Source organism: Cyprinus carpio, chromosome B13 (genome assembly GCF_018340385.1).
Source record: "Cyprinus carpio isolate SPL01 chromosome B13, ASM1834038v1, whole genome shotgun sequence".
NCBI classification, from domain to species: Eukaryota; Metazoa; Chordata; class Actinopteri; order Cypriniformes; family Cyprinidae; genus Cyprinus; species Cyprinus carpio.
In genome coordinates this window covers 22,121,938-22,142,241 of record NC_056609.1, presented here as the reverse complement: position 1 = coordinate 22,142,241, position 20,304 = coordinate 22,121,938, and the positions used below count along the sequence as shown (strand labels likewise).

The following is a 20,304-nucleotide window of genomic DNA, read 5'->3' as shown; positions in this document are numbered from 1 at the left end:
CTGACTTGATGCACATTTTTTATCACTGTTGAAAACAATTGTGCTGCTGCTTAATATTTTTGTGGATGCCTTTACTGTCACTTTTGATAAATTGAATGCATCTCTGCTGAATAAAAGTAGAAATTAAAATAAAAAATAAGATAGAAAGAAAAAAAACAGACTGACCCCAACATTTTGAATACTTTTGTGTTTTTATGTATGTGTGTGTATATATATATATATATATATATATATATTTTTTTTTTTTTTTTTTTTTTTTTTTAATTTTGTGTTCATCAGACATGAAAACCAATACATATTAGCTACACATTCACCATCACTATCTATTTTGACAGTTATAGGTCACTGTAATATCTGCAGAGGCTCTAGGCGAATAATATCTATTGTGAATTATCTCAAATATTACACAACAGGTTAAAACTGTGGAGGTATTTTAATGTCTGTGGTATTTTTCAGTGACATTTTTTTTTACCCCAAGCCTAGGTTATCTGACCCTGGTGTGAAGACATCCTGCCTTCACTTTTGTCTTTAAGGTGGTGTGATGTAGTCGTAAAAGATTTGGGTCAGCAGCTGAAAAATCTGAACCTTGCAGAGGATGACTCATAAGCTATCACTTCTGCAAGGTACGTAAACCCAGACTCATTCTTTGATTATTGACATTTTGGAATTCTAACAGCGCAACTTGGGAAAAAATCCTTGTTTATAGGAAAATCAAGGACGGACACACATTTCAGCAGAAGAGCACAAATACACATGTACACGCAACAGGATGGGCCTCTCTCCATCAGTTTACCCCCACCCTGTGTGTCAGAGGGTCTAGCCGGTCTGGAGAACAGATGTCAAGTCTCCTTCCATCTCCTTTGCTACCAACACAGCAATGTGCTGCTCCAAGAAAACATCTGTCTAAGCATTGACCATCAGCAGAGGGGCCCCATGAATTGGCTCATCCGCCCTTTGAAACTCACAAGACTGTGTGCCACTCTATTCTGAGCCCTGCCAGATTCCTCTCCCTTTTACTTCTTGCTCAACAGCACTAAATGAGATCATTTTGAAATGTTACAGAGATGTGAAGTGTACAAAACTTTAGCTCTGCATACCACCTTTTCATCGATGCAGATTTGTACGCTTAATCAGAAGGTAGACAGTCCAAACAAACATCTTTCAAAGTTCAAGTATTCTTGAAAAAACACAGACCCCTTTGAACCACGCAATACACAAGTTCAGGACGAGAGCTACAACATTTGTCGCACTTTTTTGATGTGGGCTCTCAGACGACCCATGAAGAACAAACAAATGCAAATCATGACGCACTTCGTCCCCTCTGTCCTCACATTCCTGAAAGTGTGAAATTTGGAGGAGGTAAAGAAAGCCTAATATTGTTGCATCACCTTTCAACATAGAATCTACAATAAGTTCATTAGCACTATAATCACTCAAACAAAGGCAAAGCCAATAGGACTTTACAAACTGACCCATTAATCACTTTTAATTAGTGTTTTAAATTGAATTAATCACTCTTAAATCACTCAAGTATTTAGAAGAAATGATTTAGAGTTGAGCAGGTTTTGAGTTAGAGCTCTAATTTCAAAATGCATGTTTTATCTAGCAGCATTTATTAATATTAATATTAAAGAGTTTGCTCAAAATTGCCTTAATTTTTTTTTTTTTTTTTTTTTTTTTTTTTTTTGTGAATTGTGTCCTCCATAGATTCCAAGCTTTTTATTTTTACATTAAACTTGTTATCAGTTGAATGGATTTTCAAAATTGTCACAGTAAATCAACATAGGGCAGATAAAGACGTTTAGTACGTGTTCAGCTGATGAGTGCACTAGTGTAATGGGACACGAAGGGTTAAATCGGTGGGGAGGGGAGGTGACGGCAAACCAAAAGAAGAGGGGGATATAAAAACACCAAAGGCTTCGTGGGCACGAGTTTGACTGTGTTTGTGCTGGACTAAAGACACACAACGACAGAAGGGAACACACACGGACACACACTAGTCTTGAGCTGGGGTGTCGTGTGTTATTTGACAGCGCGCTTTTACGCAGAAGGTGTGTGTGGATACTCTTGCGCAAGAGCACCTCATACACCCTGAACAGAGCTCAAATGAGTTAGTCAGAGGAGGAACTTTAGATCTTTATCACACTGAAGATGGTCTTATAGTGAACTACACGTAATCCTTGAAGACACAGTGGCATTTGGAGAGGATGACAGCACTTTGCGCAATGCACCGGAGCGCAACAATGTACCCGAAATTTTATATTAGACGTGATGGACAGACCACGAGGATTTGAAGTGGTTTGAACTGGAGACTTTGTCGTTTTGTTTTATTTTTATTTTAAAACAAGAAGCATGCTGCAGGTTCTCAGAATTGTGTTCTTGTGCCAATGTACCTGATTTACCTGCGCACAAGTAAACCCCAGTATTTCCTCAATGAAGAAGTAAAACTTTTTATCTCAACATATAGGCTAATCTACTTTTGCATTTTATACTGATGCTCAATGGAATGACACAGCTTTGGAGTTTGTGGGACTTACTTTCTTGCTTTTTAAAGGTAATTCAAGTTCTTTTTGGACATCGGGATTATAAAATTCTTAAGATCAGGAGCTATAGATCCCTCATTGATCTGATCAGTTTTCAGACGTGGAGTGATTGGGCTTCTTTGAGATAATTTCTAGCCAGTTACTCTTTTTCCCGTGAGTATTGCTCTTCTGGACCCCGAGGTGGCTCCGCAGTGGTGTTGCGGCTCCTCGTCCGCGGCGGATCCGGAGATCGGAGTGTCTGCAGCGGCAGGAGGCGGCAGCGGAAGCCCGGCAGCAGCAGCGGCGCAGGGTCCTAAGAGTGCTCGAGTGAAGAGGATGGTGCGGCTGGCGGCGGAGCTGCTGTTGCTGTTGGGACTCCTTCTCCTGACGTTACACATCACGGTATTGCGGAGCAGCCCGCTGCAGCACGGAAATGCCACTGTGAGCTCGGAGCAGGTGGCGGAGGTGAGTTTTATGAAAACGCGTCCACATCATTTTTTTTTCTCCAAAAATCAAAGAAGTTTTATTTTTGCTTCAAGAAAATTAATTGTAAGACCATTTAGATTTTTTAATCATAACAATTATATATTTGTTTGTTTACTTTTATCATTTTTTATTTTATTTTTTCCCTTACCATAATGAGAATTTGTGGGGGAAATTTCAAGAAAAAGTCATATGGCAAAAGAAAACACTCAAAGAAAATAAAATCTATTTTGTTGTCATTGAGAATATATTTCATTTGACTGTGGGTTGACGTGACTTTATCTGGACTTTTTATTATTTATTTATTGTTTATGTGCATTACAGTAAATAGATAGATAGATAGATAGATAGATAGATAGATAGATAGATAGATAGATAGATAGACAGACAGACAGACAGACAGATAGACAGACAGACAGATAGACATGAATAAAATATGCATACATACTGCAATGGTAAAACAACCATAACATCATTATTTGTAATGTTGCACAGATTTATTTAGTTTTGTATCTAGTAAGGTAGTTTTGACAGCATTCAAACTGAGCTGGGGTTTAGCCAGGGTCAGAGATTTCTCTTTCTCTCTAGTTGAGTAGCCGCAGGCTATCATTTATCACCACTGGTTCATCAGTGTCACTCAAGTATCCTGTTAATATGTTCTTGCTTCAAACCATGCATTTTCTAAGATTTATATGAAGAAAAAAAATATATAATAATAATAATAATAATAATAATAAAGGAAAGACAAATATAGACTCTATGTGTTCAACACATTGGTGCACAACATTAAAATAAAGCAGGGTGACTTTCAGGGCTACAGAATACATTCTCAGTTTAGACTGTCCTTTAGTGCCGTTAGCCGAGATTAGACCTGCCTTTAATGAGTCTGTGCTGATTTCAGCTAAAAGTGTTCTGCCATCTGTTTACGGAGCAAGTGCAATGCTCCCAGAGACCGGACCAAGGGGTCAAGAAGGGTTTGAGATCAACAGGGCTTTGTTGGGTTCATTAAAACCCCTGCGGCTGGCTTTTTGATGTATTTTTAGCATGACACCGAGATGCCTTTGTCAGTCTGCAAACGTTGGCACAACACCATGATGAATGTGTGTTTATCCACTATGGTGGCTCTCTTGTAAAGGGAAAAGCAGCAGCAATGTGATTCAGCTGAACAGTTAAATGATATCTCCTTTATTATGTAGTTCTCCAACAGCAGTTTGGATTTTCAGAAGCTGAAAGCTATAAGTTTGAATTTGAACAGTCTGTTACTGGTTTAACTACAGTTAGTGGCTGCTAAAGGAAGTGAGTGAATCCCGAGTGAGTCTTTACAGTTTAGCCCTGGAGGTCAAGTCTGTGGTTTTTGTACGGAGAGTCTTGGGACAGAACTCACTTTTCTGGGAACACGTTTATGACATACACGGCTGTTGGAAATATGTCTGGAATGTACATAGAATGTGTCAAACATCGCCGGGTTTGAGGAGAGTTGGGGGTAGCAGTGAGGGTTGGAGGCAGAAGAGCCTGGTGATGGCCAGTTAAGCCTCACTGGCAGTTTCTGATCTTGAAGAACTTAATGCACAGATGCAGTAAGTGAACCACCAGCACCTACAAACCTGTAAACATAAACATCATTGATTATTACCTTTTTTTCTCTCTCTCCTCTCTTTTTTTTATGAATTAATCTATAGGATTCACAATGTCATGAAAATTGGGGTAACTAATTTTCCAGACTACAAGAAGTTGCGTATTTCCTCAGATAATGTCAGAAAAACTAACATTTTACTACTTGATATAGGTGTTGCATTGAAAGGCCTTTTGCACTTTGTGTAGCATTCATTTCCTGTCCAGTCTCCTGGGAAGACCCCCTGAGAGGCTTCTAATTGAATTGCTGTCATGCTCCTTAAGCAAAGGGAATGAAGAGGAAGCAGGAGGTGGAAGTAGTCAGAAATGTGACAGGGGCGTCTGTATGTCACCCTTGTGTCTGTTTTCCTAGTTAGAAACCCATACAGTTTGAAGAATGGTGTGTAATGTCTTTGTAAGTTTTTTGTAGGAACTGTAATGGGTATCTAACAGTTGTTCACAGCCTCATTTACACCAAATTAATCTTGAGTAATCTGATATATCTTGGATTTTCTAGAATTTTTCATATTTTTCAGCTGGACAAAAGCCGTGTTCAAATTGCAAAGGTCAAAAGCCTGGTTTTAGCAGGAAAATGGATTGACAGGCGATTAGGGGGTCCTTCGCTGTTGTTATGCCAAGTTTACTCTGACATCTTTGCAAGTTTTTTTTTAAGTTTCTTAATGTTTATTTGCTGTCAAACATGACAATATTACATCAATGATTCTGACTATCTTAGAACCAGCCCTTAAAGGGGTAGTTCACCCAAAAATGAAAATATGAAGTTTACCCCCAGGGCATCCAAGATGTAGGTGACTTTGTTTCTTCAGTTGAACAGAAACGGAGATTCTTAACTCAAACCGTTGCAGTTTGTCAGTCGTATAATCGAAGTGGGTGGTAGGGCTGTGCAAAAAATTTAATGTGATTTTTATGCGCATCTCATCAGTAAAGCTGCTCCAGCACGTGCTTTCAGTGGCATTTACTACACAGAGCCATAGTTCACTGACAAGCTATACAAAATCGTGTTCATAATAGACAATGAATCGCCTGCGATTTTGAATGCGATTTTGTTGAAATGAAACCCTGCGGCTCGTGACAATACATTGATGTGATTGCTTTACAGTGGATTGCAGACTTATAAGTGCATTACCGCCACCTATCTCTCAAGTGGACCACTGACACTCCTAATTGAGATTACAGATAGAGTGTCAATGGTCCATTTGAGAGATAGGTGGTGGTAATGTCTGCAATCCGCCGTAAAGCAAGAAGGAGAAGACGCCTCACACGCAGGCTGAAGAAGAAGACACGAATGCGCTCAGGACAGTTCAGACATTGCAGTGAAAATCAGAGGTAAAAAAACAACATAAATACTGTTCATTTTTTTGCACAAACTGATCGTTTTGTGTCTTTACACATCAATGTATTGTCACGAGCCACAGGGTTTCATTTGGTTTTGTTTGTGTATGTTTTATGACTCTCAAAGCCGTGATTCCCATCCACTTACATTATACGACTGAAAGACTGCAACGGTTTGAGTTCACAATCTCAGTTTGTGTTTTACTGAAGAAACAAAGTCACCTACATCTTGGATGCCCTGGGGGTAAGCAGATAAACATTAAATTTTCATTTTTGGTTGAACTGTCCCTTTATTGCATTACCATCATGCTATTAAACTCCTAATAGTATATTGTTCATTATTTAACATCCACATACTCATGTAGCTTTACTATAGTTTAACCACTTTAACAACTGGAAAACAACTGTTTCAGAATAGCTTTGCCAAAACATCTTGGACAATGTTTGTTCTCTTTACCTGAAGCAAAATGCATTCTACACTACAGCTTTACACAGCACTCAGTCAGTCAAACAAAATGGCTTGAGTGAAAAATAGGGAGGAAAGAGACAAAAGATTGATGGTACCCTTTGATCTTATTGTCTAGCTCAGTATGCATGATTACAAGCTACTTATAGCTGTCCAATTGTGGAGTAATTGCCCCCTATGTGTGTATGTGACAGCAAACACATGCCTTGGCAGTCTTAAGGGAAAACAATTACATCGCACTTTGACAGGGAAAAGCATTTAATTTTTTTTTTTTTTTTTTTTTTTTTTTTGTCAGCCAGCGAGGCGCACAACAATTTTTCCATATGGGCTCCGTTTTATATCTATTTCTAGAGTAGAACATGGCAGGACTGCAACCAGAACTCCTCTGTTGAGGGAAGACAGAAGCCATGCTTTAACATCCCTTCAAAATAACTAAACAACATTTTTTACTTCATAAACAGACAGTAGTTTTGTTTTCAGACTCTGCTGAGACAGGTGGCTGCAGATATGAAACAAAACAGAGGTCATGGGGTCAATATCATCTGTTTTTACTGCATTTATTTTGCCAATTGTAAAGATTAGTTCACCCAATAATTAAAAATCAGTCATGATTTACTGTTGCTTTGTGTGTGTGTTTGTGTGTGTATGTATATATATATATATATATATACACACACACATATATATATATATATATATATATATATATATATATATATATATATATATATATATAGCCTATATATGCATACACAGTGTTGGGTGTAATTAACTACTGTAATTTAATTACATTTCCCTTGAAAAAGTAAAGTAAGGTATTACTCTTATTTTTTCTGTATTTTAATTACAGTTACTTCTTATGTAATTGAACTCAATACTGTGTATAGACTGTAGAACATTTATATACAACACAGTGGATTTAACATAGGAATTTAAAGTCTAACCTTAAAATGCATGCTTTTTATGTACTCTTCTCACTTTAAATACTTTGGTGCGTTAGTAAGAATATTGATAACACTTTAGTGTCCAATTCTCAATATTAACTAGTTTGTTATTAGCATTAAAATTGCTGGGATATTGGCTGTTTATTATTACTTAAAAAACATATTAATATCTTATTCTGCAATACCTTATTCTAAATCCTTAATCCTACCCAATTCTTAAACTTAACAACTACTTTACTATGTATTAATAAGTAGTAATAAGTAGTATATTGAGGCTAAAGCCATAGTTAATAGTTAGTTCATCTAATGTGTGACCAGAATAATTTATGTAGTTATTTATTATTTATTTGAACGAATTTAATGAACCGTTTCATGTTTCACGTATCATTAACTGGTCGAGGTTCATATAGGATTTAGAAAGTATTTAGTAATAAGTAATTAAATACTTTTTGGAGAGAGTAATTTGTACAGTAATCTAATTACACTGTTGAAGATGTAATTAGTAACTAGTAATGCACTATATATATATATATATATATATATATATAATATATATATATATATATATATATATATACACTGTATATATACACTGTGTATATATATATATATATATATATATATATATATATATATATATATATATATATTTATATATATATTAGGAAGGACACAATAAATTGATCCAAAGTGACATTTATAAATTCTAAATATTTATAATCTTACTAAAATAATAAATAAATGACTAAACAATAAAAATAATAAATTAATAAAATAAATAAATGCAAAAATTCTTTTGAACTTTCTGTTAATTCAAGAATTCTGAAAAATGTATCACATTTTCCACAAAAATATTACGTAGCACAACTGTTTTCAACATTGATAATAATAAGAAATGTTTCTTAAGCACCAAAACAGATTTCTGAAGAATCATGTAACACTGAAGACAGGAGTTATGATTACTGAAAATGTAGCTTTGCCATCACAGGAATAAGTTACATTTTAATGTATTCAAATAGAAGGTTTTTTTTTTCTTTTTTTCAATAATATTTCACATTATTTATATAAAACAAATTTTATAATAAATGTTTTAATATAAAAATATCATAATAACAGTAATACTGTATATTTTTTATTTAAATAAATGCAGCCTTAGTAAGCACAGGAGCACAACAATTATTTCAAAATCATTCAAAAAAATCTTACTGACCCCAAACTTTTGAACAATAGTGTTTATTTCCTTACTAAGATAAGGAATAACAATAAAATAACAATAAAAGTATCATGACTGCAGTCCTTATGATCCAAAGGTTTTCAGAAGCAATACACTAGCTCAAGTAACCAGAACTGACCAAAAAAAGGGGGATTTGAAACAGCATTTTATTAATATTTTTAAAAAATATTAATAAAACATTGAATTTAACATTTATTCAATCCCTTTAAGTGACCTGGTCAGATTTTGTTCAGTAATCTAATTCATGGGGCTTTTTTGTGAATTGTCCCTCAGTAGGCTTTAAATGGTGGGCTATTGTCATGGTACTCTCTCAAGCAAGTCTCTGGGGTGTATGTTTATATTATGGGGTGATAAGGAGCAATGTAGCACCTGTGGGTAATTAGGCCATTTGAGGTGAGATTGAGTGAGTGGAGCTGCTAATGTCTCTAATCTCTCTCAGTGTAAACAAACAGTTCTGGGCTGAGCTGGATGAAACCAGTATTTGTTTCCCTTGATCTCTGACTTTAAGGTCTCTTTCTTGAACATATGGCTGGTTAAAGAGGTGTTAAAGATGTCTAGGTTGCAATCGCACCTTTCAGGTGGAAAGAAAAAGATGATGATGTTTGGGTCAACTTTTTTAAGGCATTTCTGATCATTGTCGATTATCCACATTTATATCATGAAGTCACTGGTTTTCCTGTTAGTTAACTTTCTGAACAAATTCGTTGAACAATCTTTCCTGGAGAAACCAGATTAGAACATTGCAGATGGTTTGTGAGGTTGTCTACAAGCACCAACCAGGTTGCCACAATGGTCTACAAGGTCAAAACTCAGCTTATGGACAATCTTATCAAACATCTAGAGCAACTAATGAACATCGATGACTAGCTAGGGAGCACCATTCCATTCATTCACCCATTGGGCACTCCTGCTTGTGACCCTAAGCCACTTTTAACCACTCCCATCTGTACATTGTTTTTTTCTTGGTGGGAAGTTACACAGTGTAAATAAACTTCTACACTGAGTCTAACATCAATTGGAGAATGTCTCCCAAGGTCCGGGTGGAAACAAGCTGATAATTGAGATTCATTTTTTTAATCTGTGACAACAAAGAATTGTATACAGAGGGATGATTCACTCTGAGCGGTTTGTTTTGACATTTATCATTCTTCAGAATGATTCAAGTCCTTGAATATCTGTGAGGATACTGGTGGGTCACAAAAAATGGGTCACAGGTTTGTGACTATGCTAAACTATGCTAAATGCAAACAATAAAATGCAACTTGCATATGTAGTTAGTGTGTTAAAAATAAGGGATACCCCACCCCAAAATGAAAATTCAGTCATTAATCACTTACCCCCATGTCGTTCCAAACCTGTAAAAGCTTTGTTCATCTTCGGAACACAATTTAAGATATTTTGGATGAAAACCACGGGGCTTGTGACTGTCCCATTAACTGCCAAGTAAATTACACTTGTAAGGTCCAGAGGTCTCATTTATAAAACTCTCCGTAGATTTCATCCTAAAAGTGTACGTAAGCACAAAAGCTAGATTTTGTGTATGCACAAACGTTTTCAGATTTATAAAACCATGCGTACGCCAGAACCTGTGTAAAAATCCCTTTATAAATCCCATTCAGGGGACGATTGTGCGTATGAGCATTTCCACCTCGTCTCCTCCCTAAAATAACCATATATGGAGCTTACAACAGCTAGTTTTACTATGCATAACCTCATCTGCATATCATTCCTTGCTTATTCCCACCACATGTTTAACACCAAGACATTACCAAGGAACTATGAGATGGGGACTATAATGCCATTTGTGCCATACACATTAATTTTTATTGCTAAAAATTATCCAGTATCCTTGTTATGTTTTATAATAAATATATGAAAATATCCATAAAAACAAAATGGTTTAAAGTTGTTCTCAAATATATTTTAGAACAGAGTTGATCTCATTCTTTTACACAGGCCAAATAGTATTTCAATTGTTTTAAACAATTCAAATAAAATTAAATGTATGCAGTTTTGCTGATGAACATCTTTTAGCTATATTTAGTGGAAACAGATAGGCCCATATTTATTGCAGTGTAAATACAATTGTCTGATTCGGCTCGTCAAAAATAATGACATTATTCAACAATTCGTCTCCTCTGTGTCTCTCCACATCACCGTAGTGCCATTTTGGAGAATATCCGCTGAACGCAAACTGTGTACACTCTACTGTGTCAGCTGCGCTGGAAGGATGCGCTGTTTTCATTCAAATCAAGACGTAAATACACGTAGAAAATGTATCCTTGTGTCACGGCTGACACAGAATAGCGTACGCAGTTTGCGTTCAGCGGATATTCTCCAAAATGATGCAGTGAGACACAGAGGAGACAAATTGTTAAATAAAGTCGTTATTTTTGTTTTCTTCACATAAAAAAGTATTCTCGTCGTATTCTTCATAACGTTATGGTTGAACCACTGATGGCAGATGGACAATTCTGACGATGTCGTTCATACTTTTCTGGACCTTGACAGTGTAATTTACTTAACAGTCAATGGGACAGTCACAAACCTCTCGGTTTTCATCCAAAATATCTTAAATTGTGTTCCAAAGAGGAACTAAGCTTTTACGGGTTTGGAACGACATGGGGGTAAGTGATTAATGACAACATTTTTATTTTGGGGTGCAGTAACCATTTAAAAACAGACTTTTAATAGGTACTGAGAACCACCAATCTAATATTTTCCACGGTTTATTGTTTTATGCAGAATAATGTCAATGCAGAAAGCAGCTCCTCCGTTCAGTTGGGGCCGGGTGACAGAAAGTCCCGAGTGCCTCATATTTCAGCGTCTCAGCCCTGGGTTCAGAATCAAGGGACAGGGGGCAGCCTGCAGAGAGACGGACCTGGAGCTTTTCTGCTGGACCTGCAGAACTTCCCTGATCTTTCCAAAGCTGATATAAATGGGCAAAACCCCAACATTCAGGTAGGAAGATGCTCAGAACCAATGTGTTTTTTACATTTACCAAATCACTTGTAATGCTCATTAGTGTCACATATAATATAATATGTAATATGCATGCATAATATGGTTTTTCTTAACACAATAAATTAACACATTGTGTAGTCATTGTATATTTTGTCTTGGTCTTGGTCAAAATACAGTAAAAACAGTAATATTGTGAAATATTAGTGCAATTTAAAATAATGTTATTCTGTTAATAAATGTTAATGAATTTCTGTGATGGCAAAGTTGAAACCATTACTCCTGTCTTCAGTGTCACGATCATTCAGAAATCACTCTAATATGCTGATTTGCTCAAGAAACATTTCTTATTAGCAATGTTGGAAACATTTGCTGCATAATATTTTTAACGTAAACTGTGATACAATGCCAAGTATTTAAGTATTCAATACTTTTATTCAGAAAAGACACATTAAACAAAAAACACAAAAAACACATAAAAATTTTTCTCTTTTTCTTTCAATTCATCAAAGAATCCTGATTTTTTTTCTCCACAAAATATTAAGCAGCACAACTGTTTTCAACATTGATAATTGAGCACAGCTGATAAAAATTGATAACCAAATCATCATATTAGAATGATTTCTGAAGGATCATGTGACACTGAAGACTGGAGTAATGGCTGCTGAAAATTCAGCATAACCGCCACAGGAATGAGTTACATTTGTTAGATATTTTTCCTACCCAATTGGCAAAGAATTTTTAACTGTTTATTAATAACTAATAAGCTTATATATAATCTCAAATAAATTTATCTAGTTTTTATGTTTAGATTTTTGTATAAGACAACAATGATTAATAAAAATATATATATTTTTTTTTTTTGCTGTGCACAAACACAAAGACTTTTAAAGGAGACATGGCTGACCAAGCACATAAAGTTAAATCTTGGCAAACAGAAAGTGGCAGAAAGCCTTGATGCACATCAACACTTCTTTTCAAGAAGGGAGCCTTTTGGTATCCCCGCTTTCTCTCTCTCTATCTTTACACACGCACATACACACACACACAACCTCTAACATTCACCTAGCTTAGGCTTAGTAACCACACACACCCGTACAGCACCGGCCACCAACTAATCCACCAGGGCTCCATCAGAAGGAAAAACGTGAATTCTGACCAAGAATGGCAGAAAGGATAAAGTGTATCAGTGTCTTAAGATGGCGGTGAATGTGTGTGCGTTTGTGGCTCGGGGGGGGTGTGTGGGCATGGGTATCTTTGATCCAAAGCATCATCTGGCTTTCATGGTCTTAAGGAGGCTGGGAGGCCCTTTGAACTTGATGTTTAGGTGGAGAGAGCGAGAGAAAGAGAGGCTAGAGAGGGGAAGCCCACCCCTTGCCCTAATCTGAGAGGCACATGTGTTACTGGTGGGGTGGGGTGGGGGTGTCACTGCAGAATGGCAGCGTCTCAGAACGAGTCACGGAGCATGACCATGACCTAAGCCAAAGTCCATCTGGACCTCCACAAGATCACACTACCCCTCACTGTTTGATGTTCCACAAAAACCCTTTCTCAGTACAACAAACATTCTTGATCTGTATGATTATTCTCAACATGTGCAAGTAAACAAATTAGAATTGTAATAAAAGGGACCGCTGCAGACTGCAGTGTTTGGTTTAGTTTTATAGCACAGCATGAAATTACTGTTTTGAAATGTTTCTTACAAAAGGAAATTGTTGGAGGCATGATGGTATCAAATGGTACTTCCATATTACTATCATACATCATGTTAATAAATAAGGTAACACTTTATTTTGATAGTCCACTTTAGACATTGTACTTACAGTAAGTAACTTTGCAACTACATGTCAACTAGCAGTCATTAAAGTATTAGTAGACAGTCTGCTTAATATCTTCTAACACTGTTTTTGATAGATCCACAGTATACAACATTCTGACTATGAGAAAAATTGCAAGTATATGTCAACTTATTTTACTAACCCTAAACCTAAGACTACTCTGAGAGTTAGTAGACATGTAGTTGCAAATCAATGAGAATTGGTTGACATGTAGTTGCAAAGTTACTTATAGCTAGTAGAATGTCTAAAATGGACTATCAAAAAGTGTAACCATAAATAAATAAATATGAATAACTTATTTAATAGATATAACTGATATAATTTGAAATATACTTATTTGTATTAAAATAATTTGAATTTATATTTGAACACTTGAACAGTAGTGTGCATTTGAATTAAAAGTATACATAAATGACATATTTACTTCAAAATTATATTTATATTTGTGAAAAATTATAAGAAATACTATCAAACATATCAAAAATATAGTAAAAAAGTATTAATATTTTGAAATATTTTTGCAATATAAAATATCTTTCTCTATTTTAATATATTAAAAAAGCTGAATTTACACCAGCCATTACTACAGTTTTCAATGTCATGTAATCCTTCAGAAATCATTCTCTAATATACTGATTTTGTGCTCAAGAATTATTATTATCAATGTTGAAAACAGTTGCGCTGCTTAATATTTTTGAATTCTTTTACAGGATTCTTTGATGAACAGAAAGTTCAAAAGAAAATAAAAACATTTTGTGACACTACCAATATCTTTACTATTATTTTTGATCATTTTTTGCGTCCTTACTGAATAAAATAATTCATTTATTTATTTAAAAAAATCTTTATGACCCGATTTTAGGGTTAAGTATCTATGTATATATAATTTATATTATAGGTATATATTTGAGATATTAAATCCCTAACCTCGAGGATGAGCAATAATAAGTGATGTTTGCCTCAGTAAACTCTACTAATGATAGTATCCTTTAAAATCTTTAGGTTACCATAGAAGTGGTGGACAGCCTGGAAGGTTCGGAGCCAGAGAAGGGACTACGCAAAGAAAACAAGCCTGGCTGGGCAGCTCCTAACTGGAGGAACTGGTGGCAGCGTTCATCTTCCTCGTCCTCCTCCTCATCCTCCGTGTCCACCCCGAAGGGTCCTGACGAACAGGATTACCCCTACGAGAGCAACACGGAGGACAGCAACTTCCTCAAACCGCTCGGAGACTGGGAGCGAAGAGGGTCTGCTGGCACAGGAAGCAGATCCCAGACCGAATATGGTACGTTACAGACGAGCGTGTGTTACAGAGTTATTGTTTTAATGAAAGGCTCTGCAAAGCATAAATATGGCTCCGCCGTGAGGTGATCTGAGGAATCTGTAATTTGCTCGTCAGATGATTTACGCTGTCACTATAACATGGACAGTGCTTCTTACAGAGTCTGTGATTGTAGATTGCTTCCTGCAGGAGAGATTCCTGTGTGGCAGAGTCTGTCTCCGTGACAGAAAACACTCCTGAACATCAAAGCAGGAGAGAGAGAATCCAGAGCATCTGTTCCTCTGGTCTAATAGCTCTCTTTCTGTCTCTTTTGGTAAAGTGGAGTTAAATGAGTGAATGCGTGTTGCTGTCAGAGACTGCACTTCCTGTCAAACGCATTCTTACCCTGTCACCACTTGCCTAAACCCTTTTGCTCTAGAGGAACTCTCTTTGATCCATGTGTTAAGGTAATACTGAATCGAAGTTAAAAATTCTCCATATAAATTTTCCTCATGACTAACACGCGGTCTGTTGTGGCTGTGACTCATTCCTGAGGGTTTGCCGTATCTGCTTTTGATTGGCTTATTCGTTTCCATTAGCGGTGTGTGGGGAGCTGTGGCTCGTGTGGGTTCAGACATGTTGTTGCCTGTGAGTTGGCCTGCACTCGACTGTGACCATGCAGCTTGACAGCGATGAAAGTAATGTTGTCTTTTTAAGACCAAAGGTCTTTGTTTTTCTCTCATCAGGGGCAGAGGATAAAGATTGTGGTTGCTTGCTTGGTGTGTGTGTGTGTGTGTGTGTGTGTGTGTGTGTGTGTGTGTGTGTGTGTGTGTGTGTGTGTGTGTGCGTATACACTACCAGAAAAGTTTGAAATTGTGTAATGACCAAAAGAAATGTTAAACAAATCAAAACTTCCTTACAATTTAGCTTTTTCAAAGTATACACCCTTGGTTTGCCTGCTTTTCTTTCATTATCTAATTGAGCTGAGAAAGAGAAAAAAGAAAGAAAGAAAGAAAGAAAGAAAGAAAGAAAGAAAGAAAGAAAGAAAGAAAGAAAGAAAGAAAATATTAACAGAAATATAACAATTATAAGAAATATTAAAAACTATTTATTATAAATTATTACATTATTTTAAATAAAAAAAAAAAAAAAAAAAACTATAATAATAATAATAATAATATATAAAAAAAATATAACAAATAAATTATTCATACAAATAAAAAAAAAAATAATTTCTTTACAAAACTGACATTAACAATATATAATTTATAATAATAATAATAATAATAATTTTGTAAAAAAAAAATGTAATGCATTTTTCTAGACATTTTATATATTTTAGAAGATATACTTATTATTAGACTGATGGTAATAATAATAATAGTAATATTTTTGTAAAGTATTTCATAGCCACAATTTATATATTTTAGAGCAAAAACTTTTTTATTATTAGATTAATAATAATTATAATAATCATCATCGTCTAAAGAATTTTCCTTGCCACAATTGATACATTTTAGAGCTTAAACTTATTAGATTAATAATAATAATAATAACAATACTAATAAATAATGTTAAACAAATACATTGTTATTATTAAAATTTCAGCTTTGATTTACTTAAATTTAGAAATTATCTTTCATTTCTAAACAGAAAATCTTAGGTTGGTTTCATGTTAATCCAGCAAGAGCAGATGTTTTTGTGCCCAGCAGATCAACTGTAAACGCCCATTGTAAGGATATAAAACTGTATTGAAGGCCATAAAATTATGGGAATGTCAGAAAACGACATTTTAGAATTTCTAAAATACTCCACCTTAATACTTCAGCTACTGTTTTGGTTGCCCCTCATCACTGAATCAGAAATGTAAGAGTAGTACTTGTATGTTGTTTAAAAAGCAGTTGGAAGTTGGCTTAAGTATGCAGACTTGGCTCATTCATTCACCCACTCCCATGTGTATGAGCCAATTAGAGAAGTATGCTAATGGTATAGGCCAGCAGGCCGAGTTTGAGCGCCTCAGGTATTTGAAACATACGGTCTGAATCAGAATCTGCTCAGTGGGACAGTAGCACAACACAACCTGTGCTTGAAATCATGTCATAGCACTCAAGTGCCAGTGAATGTGTGAAATAAATATATTTTTTTCACTCTATTATAGACTACATAGATGGTGATGGTGACTGGAGTGGTTGGTCGCCATGCAGCGTATCCTGTGGAAATGGCAACCAGAAGCGGACCAGGTCATGCGGCTACGCCTGCACAGCCACAGAGTCACGCACATGTGACATGCCCAGCTGTCCAGGTAAGAAAGCCTTTCCTTGGACCATCCTTTGAAGGCCATACAAGCAAACTCCTGTATGCTGCCAAAAAGACCATCTTTGAAATGAATGGCACTGAGTAAACCACTTTCTTATGTACAGGGATTGAAGACGCTTTCAGGACGGCAGCGACAGAAGTCAGTCTTCTTGCCGGCACTGAAGACTTCAATGCAACAGAACTCTTTGGAGTTGGTAAGTTATTTGTAATTTACACCACCTGGTTGACTGGTCACTAAAAAGCAAGCAAAACAAGCTCCTAACTCTATAATGGTACTCTTTTTACTCTATATTGTACCATATTCAGGCAGAGAAACAGGAATACAGACCAGCTTTCTAATACCCCAGTAAAACCCTACTAGCTTACTATTGTAAATATAGGAAAACATATATTGGTAAATAGGTAAAATTGGTAAATGTTGCTTACATACCACAACAACCACTACTATCTCGACTAATGTAGTCTAATTCCTGAACAAATGAGTCTTAAGAGTCAGTTCTTTTAGTGAATCAAAACCAAACAGCACAACTAATTCATTCATGAATCTGACCTCACTAGTTGTATTGTATGGTTTTGACTTATAAGATAGGTTCATTCACGAATCAGAATAATTTCATGTGCTGTTTTAAGTCAGTCAAAACCAAGCGTGACTAATGTGGTTCATTTCCTGTTCAAATGACTCCTATGAACAAGTTCTTTTTAGTGAACTAAACACATACAACTTGTGACTTACTGTGTTATGTTGAATTTAAGAAGACTACTTTATTTTATTATATTTATTTTCATTTATTTAATATTCAGTCAATTACTGTAGTTTTTCCAAATATTTCAGTCACACTTTATTTAACTGTTATTTATGACTTTTGCCTCAAACTCCTAATTACTGCTTAGTAAGGTAGTTGTTAAGTTTAGGTGTTGGGTAGGATAAGGGATGTAGAATATGTTCATGCAGAATATGTGCTTTATAAGTACTAATAAACAGCCAATATGATAATAATTGGCATGCTAAAAGCAACTAGTTAACAGTGAGAATTGTTTCCTATACTGAAGTGTTACCAATATTTCCTTATGAAAAATAAAAATTCCTTTTAATAGTTTTTAAAGACAGGAAACGTGTACATTTTTCACATATTGAAAAATTGTGTGATTCTGATTATGATGTTGGTTACTCCTCCCCAGATACAGACAGCTGCGAGCGTTGGATGAACTGCAAGAGCGAGTTCCTCAAGAAATACATGAGCAAAGTGGCCAGTGACCTACCTAGCTGCCCCTGCTCATACCCAACCGAGGTGGCCTACAGCACCGCAGACGTCCATGACGCCACCACAAAACGCAACTTCCGCTGGAAGGACGCCAGCGGACCAAAGGAGAAGCTGGAGATCTACAAACCCACCGCTCGCTATTGCATCCGCTCCATGCTCACGCTGGAATCCACCACGCTGGCGGCCCAGCACTGCTGCTATGACGACAGCATGAAGCTCATCACCCGAGGCAAAGGGGCCGGAACACCCAACCTCATCAGCACCGAGTTCTCCGCAGACCTGCACTACAAAGTGGACATCCTACCATGGATCATCTGCAAAGGCGACTGGAGCCGCTACAACCAGGCTCGACCTCCCAATAACGGACAGAAATGTGCAGAGAACCCTCAGGATGAGGACTACTACAAACAGTTTGAGGAGGCCAGAGAGTTCTGAGCTGAGATGATGCTATGAACTCGTTTTGAAAACTGGCTGTGTGTTTGAACAGGACTTGCTATGAAAAACAGACGGCACAGCAAACAACAAGCACAGAACATCTTCATATGGTTTCTCTCAGAACCTCTGGTTGGAGTGTTTTTACGGAAAGAATAATACCAAGTAACTCATCGTGGTTCTCTTTGTATTGTTTATCTGTATTACTTGGGCTAACAGATTTTTTATAAGGAGTAAAAGGGAAAACTAAAGGGAAGTCATATCAGGAATCACCCCACCAATGATTAGCTGACAGCGAGAGTTTCATGTGTTTTTGCATGCTTGTATTATGGCCAACATGCAGTTGGAAACCCTCACCTCAGGATTCTTGGACAGATATAAGGATATCGGATACAATATTCAGGTTCCTGTGTAAACATGCATATATTTGACAGAATTCCTATATTATGTCCTGTTGTATCTCTTTTCCTTTTTTGCTAAAAGCAAAACAGCCCTACATAATCTTTGCAAAGTATTTATTGAGTCATAGTTATGTGTCGATGGTAGGGGTTTGTGCATATAGATGTATGGACACATTTTGAGTGCTAAATAAATAGTCCACGTCACAGTAAATGTCAATTGTCGCTGACTCTCAGTGTGTTAAATTCACAGAAGATGATTCCATAGGACCTGTTGAGGTCAAAGGGTCTTTCTCCATGTATCACAATCAAATAAGATCCGTCCTCAGATATTAAACACTTTAAGCCATTCCACAAGACTCCTATAAGCTCTATCCAGAAACAGGCCTAAGCTCCGCTTTTGATGTCTGATGCAGAATATTCTTCCCTCCCATTAAATGGGGCTCAAATTCTTTTTTGCAAGCTCGCTTATATTCTTAAATTCCTCAGTAATTTCTCTGACTATGATCATGCAATCACATGAATAGAGGGCCACATTCTTAGAGCCAAAGCTGAAACCTCAGAACATCCCTTCAGATGTTTCTATCAATGATGTTTTCACGGTTTTGTGTTGGACCAATCCTAGGTCAACATGAGCAACAATGACCTGTTCAGTGACATAATGCCAAACAAATAGATCTTGTTTTGTGTATATATATATATATATATATATATATATATATATATATATATATATATATAATATATATATATATATATTATATATATATATAAACCATTATTCCACAAGAAAAGCAAAAATTTTATTTAGCAATGCATATTTTAATTTTTCATTAAACGTTAATTTCTGATCCAAGCTTGGGGTCGGCAAGACCTATTTGAAAAAGGTTTCTCATGCTCACCAAATAAGAAACTTTTAATTTTTTATTTGATTATTTATTTTTTATCAAAAATACAGTAAAACCAGAATTATTATGAAATGTTATTACAATTTAAAATACCTTTTCCATTTTCATATATTTTTCAAAGCTGGATTTTCAGCAGTCATTACTCCAATCTTCAGTGTCACATGATCCTTCAGAAATCATTCTAATATGCTGATTTGATGCTCAAGAAACATTTCAAATTATTATCAGTACTGAAAACAATTACGGCAAGCAATATATCTGTGGAATCTTTGATACATGTTTGATACATTCACTGACTTCTGCAGTGTTCAGCATTCT

The 20,304-nt window shown here is 36.0% G+C and overlaps 2 protein-coding genes across 2 annotated transcripts in view; one reads left to right on the top strand and one right to left on the bottom strand.

The window, feature by feature from the left end:
- The first annotated feature begins 1,884 nt into the window (after positions 1–1,884).
- Positions 1,885–19,298, top strand: LOC109064972 (isthmin-1). Its single transcript, XM_042737290.1, has 6 exons — positions 1,885–2,987; positions 11,359–11,574; positions 14,415–14,694; positions 16,829–16,972; positions 17,091–17,180; positions 18,166–19,298. Exons 1-6 carry the CDS (start codon positions 2,859–2,861, stop codon positions 18,681–18,683), a joined length of 1,377 nt encoding a protein of 458 aa, XP_042593224.1. The 5' UTR covers positions 1,885–2,858; the 3' UTR covers positions 18,684–19,298.
- The window catches only part of tasp1 (taspase, threonine aspartase, 1), a 55,047-nt gene continuing 38,472 nt past the window's right edge, over positions 3,730–20,304 (bottom strand). Inside the window, exon 14 of the mRNA XM_042737292.1 lies at positions 3,730–4,609. Within this exon, the coding sequence (XP_042593226.1) occupies positions 4,532–4,609 (78 nt within the window). The 3' untranslated portion in view covers positions 3,730–4,531. The remainder of the gene's footprint in view (positions 4,610–20,304) is intronic.

Excerpts from the sequence above, each read along its gene's own strand:
- LOC109064972 (XM_042737290.1), top strand. The coding sequence starts at position 2,859 with ATGGTGCGGCTGGCGGCGGAGCTGCTGTTGCTGTTGGGACTCCTTCTC. Across the intron at positions 11,575-14,414 it reads GGCAAAACCCCAACATTCAG|GTTACCATAGAAGTGGTGGA; the intron begins GTAGGAAGATGC and ends TAAAATCTTTAG. Across the intron at positions 14,695-16,828 it reads CAGATCCCAGACCGAATATG|ACTACATAGATGGTGATGGT; the intron begins GTACGTTACAGA and ends ACTCTATTATAG.